The sequence below is a fragment of the Nyctereutes procyonoides genome, unplaced genomic scaffold (genome assembly GCF_905146905.1).
Source record: "Nyctereutes procyonoides isolate TBG_1078 unplaced genomic scaffold, NYPRO_anot_genome, whole genome shotgun sequence".
Lineage (NCBI taxonomy): Eukaryota > Metazoa > Chordata > Mammalia > Carnivora > Canidae > Nyctereutes > Nyctereutes procyonoides.
In genome coordinates, this window is record NW_026575131.1 from 47,226,566 (window position 1) to 47,235,545 (window position 8,980).

At 49.1% G+C, this 8,980-nt stretch overlaps 1 protein-coding gene across 1 annotated transcript; it reads right to left on the bottom strand.

Moving 5' to 3' along the window:
• Positions 1-1,599: 1,599 nt before the first annotated feature.
• Positions 1,600-8,510, bottom strand: CCDC105 (coiled-coil domain containing 105). The gene is made up of 7 exons (XM_055343791.1): positions 7,941-8,510; positions 6,472-6,576; positions 3,395-3,593; positions 2,844-3,010; positions 2,623-2,718; positions 2,421-2,534; positions 1,600-1,848 (listed from the first exon to the last, which is right to left on the bottom strand). The coding sequence occupies exons 1-7, from the start codon at positions 8,508-8,510 to the stop codon at positions 1,600-1,602; spliced, it is 1,500 nt and encodes a 499-aa protein (XP_055199766.1).
• Positions 8,511-8,980: the final 470 nt, after the last annotated feature.

Here is an 8,980-nt window from a genome sequence, read left to right on the forward strand (position 1 = left end):
ACTATTTTCAGCCAAGTAATTCTTTGTTATAGTGGGGGTTGCCTTGGACACTGCAGGACACTTAGCATCCCCTACCCCTTGCCCTTAGTTGTGACAACCAAAAATGCCTCCAGACATTGCCAAATGTCCCTGGTTGGGGGCAGAATTACTTCTGATTGAGAAAATGTTTTCATCCAACTCCTTTTGGATAAAAACTACTGTTTCAGTTCCTTTTTTTTTTAAGGGATGAAATATTTTTTCCTATTTTATTTTTTGTTTCAAGTTTTAATTCTCATGAATTTAAATTCTAGTGTAATATTGGTTTCAGGAGGAGAAATTAATGATTCATCACTTACATACAACACCCAGTGTTCATCATAACAAGCGTAATCCCTGACACGATAATATGATGACACCCACTTTATGGTGTCACCGAGAGGCTTACTGGGTGCCCATGATGTGACCTGGGGCAGTAACTGAAATCTCAGCTTGGAGGCAACAGAGGGGATTATGCAATTGCTGTTGTGGAATACTGGGTGAGCAGAGTGAGAAGCTGGGGCTGTATCAGCAAAAATGAGGGTGGCAGATTGCAATCCAGAGTGTAAGACATTGTATGCAAAAGAAGTATCTGCATCTCTATGCAAGGTTTTGGGGCTTGATGGATCTTTGTCCAAAGATGCAGGGAAAGGGACAATTCCCAGCCCCAGGAAGGATCTGCAAGAGACTCAAAAGTCAACAGGGTGGTGGCAGCTCTGTGCCCTAAAGGATATATGGACTGCACCTAAGGGGTTCTTTTTTTTTTTGTCGTTGGCTTCAACCAACAGAGAACACTGGTCAATGGAGAGAGCTGGGTAGGGGCATGAATTCCTCCAGCATCCACAGGGCAGCACTGCAAGGCTGGCTGCTTTTGATTACCTTGTCCCTTCAGATTTAGGAGTGGCAAAGGTGGCTCTCCACAATTACCAGCACCTTGGTACTGTGCTTTCCATTGAGGATTTTCTCTATCCTGCCTACACCTTTGCAAATACAGTTGATTCTCATTATATTTGTGGTAGTTATGTTCCATAACTCTGTGTGTGTGTGTTTGTGTGTTTGTATAGTGTTAATAATGGCAACCAGTGGGGGGAACCTGCGTTCATTTAAGAGAACAGAGGAGAGCTTCAAGTTTTGCCCAGAGTGTAGACTTTAGAGCAGGGATTAAAATTTTAGCTCTTCTGCTTACTAGCTGTGTAACATTGGGCAGCCACCATTCTACAGGCCTTACACATTATCCTTATGCCAAGCCTTTGAGCGCTGTAATCCTTTCCATTTTATAGGTGAAAGCACTGAGGCTAGAGAGGAACAACGACTTGCCCAAGGCTACACAGTTGAAATTGGGGAGCTGGCATTTGAATCTCAGAAATCTGGCGCCCAGATCCAGCCTGTTAACTCCCAGGATACAGTGCCCATAACGTGTTGTAGGGTAAGTGACTGATATACAGTAGGAGCCTAATAATGGCAATCATTGTCATTTTTAATTATAGTTCTGCTAGAGGATGCTTAAAGGGAGGGTAGGTCAGGCGAGAGGGAGGGCCACTGAGCTGTAAGTGGGCGGGATGGCCGGGGCAGGGGGAGAGGCTGTCATTTCGCTGCAGCATCCGACTCGACGCGCGGAGGCGTGCGCGGATCCCAGTCGTTGACCAGACGCTGCGCCTGCTCGCAGCACACGTGCGGGTGCCGCTGGCGGAGGCGCAGGCGCACCACATTGTAATCCACTTCATACCCGGTCTTCTTGCAGTTGAGGCTCCCGGTGAGGTTCTTGTGCGTGGCGAGCAGCTCCTTCAGGTTTTTTTCCACGTGCGAGATGTGGCGCTGCAGCTTGTCAGTACCCTGGGGAGGAAGCGGGACCGTGCTGGGGGCCGGGCACTGTCTGGGGTGGACTACCGCGCCGGGGCCAGGTGTGCGTGTGAAAGGAGCACACCTTTAAGAAAGGGCAGGCCTTAGAAGGGGAGGGGCACACCCGGGCCATGTGTGCTGGCGGAAGATTCCTCCCCCCAAGTACCCCCCCTTCCCGGGAAGGAGCACAGGAGAGGGGGGACTCGCAGAGATCGGGGGCAACGTTCTCTGGCCAGAGGCGCTTTGTAGAGAAGTCCGCGACAGGGCGGGGCCGAGGGGCGGGGCGGGGGGCGGACGCACCTGGAGACCGGCAGGGCTGACCTGGGATGTGGGGTGCATCTGCGCAAGGAGCGCTTGGAGGAGCTAGGCTGAATGAGGGCGGTATCAAGATGGAGTGAGGCGGGCACTTTTTTGATAGAGGTGTGGGTATCAGAGGGCCTCCTCCAGGGCGGCGGTGGGAGGAGCGGCGGACCTGGGTCAGGTGTGCTTGAGGAAGCGGTGTTACCGCGATGAGGCTGTGCCTAGAGACGGCGGGGAGGCGCGGAAGGGGCCAGGTGGGAACATACCTGAGCGAGGCGCGAGGCTTCGGGGAGCTGGGTGCCCACGTGTCTCTGGTACACCCGAACCAGAGGTCTATCCAGTTTCTCTCGAGTCTCCAGGTGACTTTTTGACAGAGGACCCTGGCAGAGTGTGGTATGCGGAGCAGTGAGGCTCAGGCTAGGCGAGCAAGCCCGGCCCCACCCCCGCACACTCTTGTACAAAGCACACCTTGATGAGGCCGCGAGTGATGTACATTTCCTGGTTGAATTTCGTGCACCGATGGATAGTTCCCCTCATGAGTCCTAAGGTCATATTCATTCTTTCCTGGGTGAGTGAGAGCACAGAGGGACCACACTGGCTTCCTGGCTTCTCTCTGCCCCGCGTCCCCCTCTCTGTCCTCTGCAGTCCACCCTAGCCTCGCGCCGCCAACTAGCAGTCGCCGCGCCCACCTTCAGCTCCAAGGTCTCACGCATCTTCTGCGCCAGCGAGGCGCACACTCGATCGTTTATCAGTTGTTGTTGCTCCTGGATGGCCTCCTCGTTCTTTGCCATTTCTAGCAAGGTGTCCTTGGACTCCATCAGCAGTCGCTTGGCTTCGTACAGCGCCGCGGCGCACTCTGCGGGCAGGGAGGGGCATGCGTGGAGAGCCAAGACCTCCTTTTCCTGATCCTGGCTTTCTGAGTTCCCCTCTCTATCCTCAGGTTGTGTTGGGCCCTGGGCGAGGGGGTTTATGGAAGGATTTGGAGAAAGTCCAGAGGAGGGGCTGCTCATCTGAGATTGACTGAGGGAATGCTCGCCTGAAGGACCGAGGGAGTGCTCACTTGCAGGAGTGTGCAAGGGGAAGAGCTGATCAAAAACATGGTCCCAGGGGAGATGGGCTCTCAGCGCTCTCACTTGGTCTAGGGGCGCAATTCCCCAGGGAAGGCAGTGGCTGAGAAGTAGAGGAGGATTGGGCACCCAAGGGTACCTATGATAGTGGGCTCCTTTCTGTGGGGGCTTACCTGGGGTATAGGTGCCCACAGGGTCCGGAGGTGGCGTTTTCTGGCCCTGAGTGCGGGGGGAAGGAACGCGGGACAGGTTCACCCAGGAGTGGCGGCCAGCCTGCTCCAGAACCTTATCCAGAGGCTGGTTCATTAGGTCCACAGCTTGGAGCCTGTCCTTACAGCAGAAGGCCAGAGTGTCACGACAGGAGGCCAGGGCCTGGAGGCAAGGAAGCAGAGAGAGGCAGAGAAAAAGGCAGAGTGTGAGTGGGGAGGTTCTCCCTTTTCAATTTCAGACTTTCTTGAAGGATTTTTCAGGACTCACCAGATTTAAAGGAATGTGACAGTGACCTGGGGGTGTGGTGGGGTGAGCTCAAGGAAGGTTCAGCACCACGGACAGTGGTGTGCCAGCTCCTAAATTTCCTCCCCCAGCCCCATCCACCACCCCATCTGCCTCTTATTTGAGTGTCTTTATAATATGAACTCTGTGAGGGCAAGCCCATTTCTGTCCTCTTCGCTACCTTGTTCCAGTGCCAAGCATGGTGCCCAGACACCAGGGCACTGGATTAGTATTTGTCAAATAGATTAGTCAAAAACACACACAGGTTACCAGCTAACTTTAACCAGTCCCAGGGCTCTATCAAACTCAGCTGCTCTCTCACCTCCATTAGTGCCCTCATAAAGAAATCTTCATTGCAAGAGTTAAGGATATAGTGAGACCATCTTTGGCTGGAGCCGACAAAGACTGGGCACATATAACAGTGTAAAGAACTAGGCTCAAGACACTTGAGCTGAATCTATAAGGTAGTTCTCCCATTTCCTGGTATATATCCAAAGAAGATCAGGATTTCAAAGAGATAGTTGCACTTCATGTTCATTTCAATATTATTCACAACAGCCAAGACATGGAAACAATAAAAATGTCTCTAGGCAGGTGAGTGTATAAAGAAAATATGATATATATACTATTGTAATATTAATGTGTTAATAATCAAAACATTGGACAGCCTGGGTGGCTTAGCGGTTTAGTGCCGCCTTCAGCCCAGGGCATGATCCTGGAGACCTGGGATTGTGTCCCATGTCAGGCTCCCTGCATGGAGCCTGCTTCTCCCTCTGCCTCTGTTTCTGCCTCTCTCTCTGTGTCTCTCATGAATAAATAAATAAAAATCTCAAAAAAATAATCAAAACATTGATATAGTAATATATTATAAATAATTATATAATAAATAATATATTATAATATGTAACATTTCATACAATATATCGTTAAATAATATCATATATAGAAATTATACATAATATGATTTAATATATAATTATTATATAACATATAATATAATTATATTTTATATAGAAGCTATAAAATTTTATAATAAATTATATAATTATAATGTAATATATAAAATATAATTATATAAAATATAATTATAATATACTATTATATAAAATAATATAATTATCATATTATATTATATAAAATATAATTATAATTAATATGTATTAAAAAGATACTTAATGTAAATGTCCATTTATATTATACATGTTATATATTATGTATTATAGCATATAGTATATTTTAGTATGTATAGCATACATAACATAGTATATATGCTATAATATATAGTATATAGCATATTGTTATAGAATATATTAATATGTAATATAACATAATTGTTTATAATCTAATAATAGTAGAATTGATATTTATATTAATTATTATATAATCATATAGTATGTATATTAATAATATATAATAGTATATGACATGTAATACATAATGTAATATGTATATAATAAAATATATACAATGCAATATTTAGCCTTAAAAAGGATACCTTGCCATTTGTGACAACATAGATGAACCTCGAGTTTCATTATATATATGCTAAGTGAAATAAGCCAGATGCAGAAAGATCTCACTTGTATGTGGAATCTAAAATAGTCAAATTCGGGGTGCCTGGTTGGCTCAGTGGTTGAGGGTCTGGCTTTGGTTCAGGTCGTGATCCCAGGGTCCTGGAATCAGCGCCCTGCATCAGGCTTCCCACAGGGAGCCTGCTTCTCCCTCTGTGTCTCTGCCTCTCTTTGTGTCTCTCATGAATAAACAAATAAAACCTTTCAAGAAAAAAATAAAATAGTCAAATTCATAGCGGCAGAGTGTAGAATGGTGGTTGCCAGTGCCTGAGGGGGAGGGAGAAATGGGGAGATGTTGGTCAAGGGGCACAAAGTTTTTGTTATGCAAAATGATTAAGTTCTGGAGATCTAATGTAGAACAATGTGACTATGGATACCAATACTGTATTTTATAATTGAAATTTGCTAAGAGTTTGGATCTTAAGTGTTCTCACCACACACATCAAGCTAACTATGCGAGGTGATGGATATGTTAATTACCTTGATTATGGTGATTATTTCACAATTTACACATATGTCAAATCATCAAGTTGTGTTCAATATACATGATTTTAAATTGTCAATTATACCTCAGTAAAGATGGAAAGCAAAAAGACCTCTGAGCTGAAACCACAGCCCTGCCCCTGGCTAACTCTGTGCTTTGGGTGAGTCTATATCTCTCTGAGCCTCAGTTTCCCCATTTCTAATAAGGGGATCCTTGTATGTATTTCACAGGAATGTGTTAAGAAATTAACTCAGTGGGGGCACCTGGATGGCTTAGTCAGTTAAGTGTCTGCCTTTGGCTCAGGCCATGATCCCAGAGTCCTGGAATGGAGACCTACATCACATCCAGCTCCCTGCTCAGTGGGGAGCCTGCTTCTCCCTCTCCCTCTGCTGTTCCCCCTGCTTGTGCTCTCTGGCTCTCGCTCTCTGTTAAATAAATAAATAAAATCTTAAAAAAAAAAAAAAAGTTAACTCAGTGACTGCATAGGGTTCAGCAGGGGCGTTCATTGTTATTTTTGGGTTCACTCCATCTGTCAAAGCCTCAGTTTCTCCACTGCACCAAATGGAAATACAGTGAGTGTCAGGGCAGAGTGGGTAGGGGTATGGGTTGAGGGATTACTGTGGCTACAGTCCCAAATGTCAGAGTGGTCTGCTCATTCAGATTCGCTTCCAGCCCTCCTCACTTGGCCCTAGGTGTTCCCAACCTTGAGCAGGGCCTCTGATTTTTCCATATCTTTTTCCATCTTCCTCTTCATGCTCTGTAGCTCCTCCTTCTCCCAGGTGAGCATGCTGTCAGCTTTGTCAGGGACCTAGAAAACAAGGAAAGAATCTCTCACATCTTCCAAAGGGGGCTGGAGGGAGATTTCTCCTTCCAGGGTAGTAGAGGGTTTGCCAATTTCATAGACTCTAGGCTTGGAGAATGGAGTTGGGGGTGCTGTCACCCTTTGGGAATCTCACTCTGAGAAGGCTTTATTCTTTCAGAGGCTTTCACTTGGTGGGGGAGGCCTTACTCTTTAGAGAGTGGGGCTGGGGGCTTCTCCATTTTATAGGTAGAAGTCCAATGAGATGGGATTAAGTGACTTAACTTGGGGGAAGGCTGTTCTTATACTCTGGGCCTCGGGGGAGTTCACCTTCATTCACGATGGTCTTATCCTCCCTCCTTGGCTATATAGGGATGATGAGGGGGTTGCCTTTTTGGGTTCTTACTATCTGGATTTGGGGGCTGGGAGTAAGAATTCCACCTGGTGTATGTATAGTGTGTGTATTGTAGTGTGTGTGTGCGTGTGTGATTTCTCCCTAGGGAGGCTAGAATGTTCCTCACTTTTGCAGTTGTGGTCTGCAGTTTCACTTTAGGGGAAGGATCTCACCAGGGCTGAGACTAGGGGTCTTACTCTTTTCTTTGACTGGGGACCTAGCTCTCAAGTGCAGTGGCTTGGAGTCTGAGGGTCTCAACTTGTTGGCAGGACCTGTTTCTTTCTCCTGAGAAGAGGTCTGGGGAGGGATTCACACTGTCTGAGACTATGGGGCAGGATTGGGGTTTAGTAAAACATTTTGAGGAGGGGCGCCTGGGTGGCTCAGTTGGTTAAGTCCCACTCTTGATTTCAGCTCAGGTCATGATTTCAGGGTCCTGAGATTGAGCCCCGCACGGCGCTTTTCTGCTTGGTGCAGATTTTGCTTTATCCCTCTCAGTTCCCCTGTTTGCTCTCTTTTTCTCAAGTAAATAAAATCTTAAAAAAAAAAAAAACAACCCACATAAATTTTGAGGAGAGTTTCATGTATTGGGACCAGGACATCACCCACTTTCGGGGCGGGGGGTTGGGTGTGTTTTCACTGGGGCCATTGATGGTTTCATGTCCATGGACAGGTCTCACTCTCTGGGCCTGGGGGCTGGGTGGGTGATTTCATACCTGGGCTGGGATCTGTGATTACTCTTTGGGAAGAATTTCATCTAGTCTGATTCAGAGTCCCAACTTCTCTCCTTGGCTGGGGGACTGGAATAGCTTCTCTGGGGCAAGGGGGCTTGAGGGTCCTGTCCCCTGGGCTCAGAAGGAGGGAGCGTCATCTTGTGCCCTCGCTCTTTGGGGGCTGGGGCCTGGGGTGGAGGTGGGTGGTCTCTCTACCTTCCCGGAGCTGAGAGGCCTGGGTCTCCGCGAGGGTGGGGGGATGGTCCCACCTTCTCAGACTTGGGCCTGTAGCCCCGAAGCTTGCAGCTCTGCTGGTTAATGAGCAGGCCTTTGCGCACCTCGCTGAGCCTGCGGTCGGTAGCTTCCCGCTGGCGCAGCAGCAGCCGCAGCTGCCCATTGATCTGGTGCTGCGCGCGGCACAGGCGGGCGGCTGCGAGGCGGGCCCCGCGCGCGTGCGCGTGCACCACCTCTGCGGTCTGCAGGGCCCGAGCATCGCGGTGCATGGGCAGCGGCAGGCAGGCGTGCCAGGCGGGGGGCTTCATCTTGCCTTTCCACAGCGTGACGCCCTCGCCCGGGGGCGGCTTCTCCACGGTGCTGCCGCCCTTGAGCATCTCCACGCGGAAGCGCCAGGGCAGGATGTAGGCAGCGCGGCAGAGGTGGCGCGCCACGTGCGGGTCCCTCACGCTGTCCTTGGGTTGCCACATGGTCACTGCCTCCTGCCCGCAGCGGTCGGTCAGGTGGTGCGCCTTCTGCGTCATGGCTTTGGCCGCCTCGCGCCATGCGGGAGCACCTACGCGCGTGTCCTGGCTGCGCTCCGCTGGGGGTATCAACACGGGCATGGTCCCTGCCCGGGGCCCCCACGACGAGGGGCAGGGACTCCCGAAGACGAGCCAACTCCTTCCTGGCTTGAGCAGTGAGTGCAAACGGAGTGCCCATCACCATGACGACGGTGGCAACAGCGCAGAGTTCCATGGGTGGGGGAGGGGAAAGGCTACAGAGAGGGTGCACCGTGTCAGTGCTTTGGGACTTGGCCACGTTGGCTTGGAATTCTGGCTCCTTAAGAAGGCAACGTCATCTAGCTCATCTCTCACTATTGCTTTTTTTTTTTTTAAAGATTTTATTTATTTATTATGAGAGACACAGAGAGAGGCAGAGAGAGACACAGGCAGAGGGAGGAGCAGGCTCCCTGCGGGGAGCCCAATGCGGGACTCGGGACTCGGGACTCGATCCCAAGACCCCGGGATCATGACCTGAGCGGAAGGCAGATGCTCAGCTACTGAGCCACCCAGGCGCCCATCACTATTGCTTC

Bases quoted from the DNA above. Each gene is read 5' to 3' on its own strand.
- CCDC105 (XM_055343791.1), bottom strand. From the start codon at position 8,510: ATGCCCGTGTTGATACCCCCAGCGGAGCGCAGCCAGGACACGCGCGTA. The intron at 2,719-2,843 runs GTGGGCGCGGCG...TCACTCACCCAG, and splicing joins GTGAGACCTTGGAGCTGAAG to GAAAGAATGAATATGACCTT. The intron at 1,849-2,420 runs GTATGTTCCCAC...CTTCCTCCCCAG, and splicing joins AAGCCTCGCGCCTCGCTCAG to GGTACTGACAAGCTGCAGCG.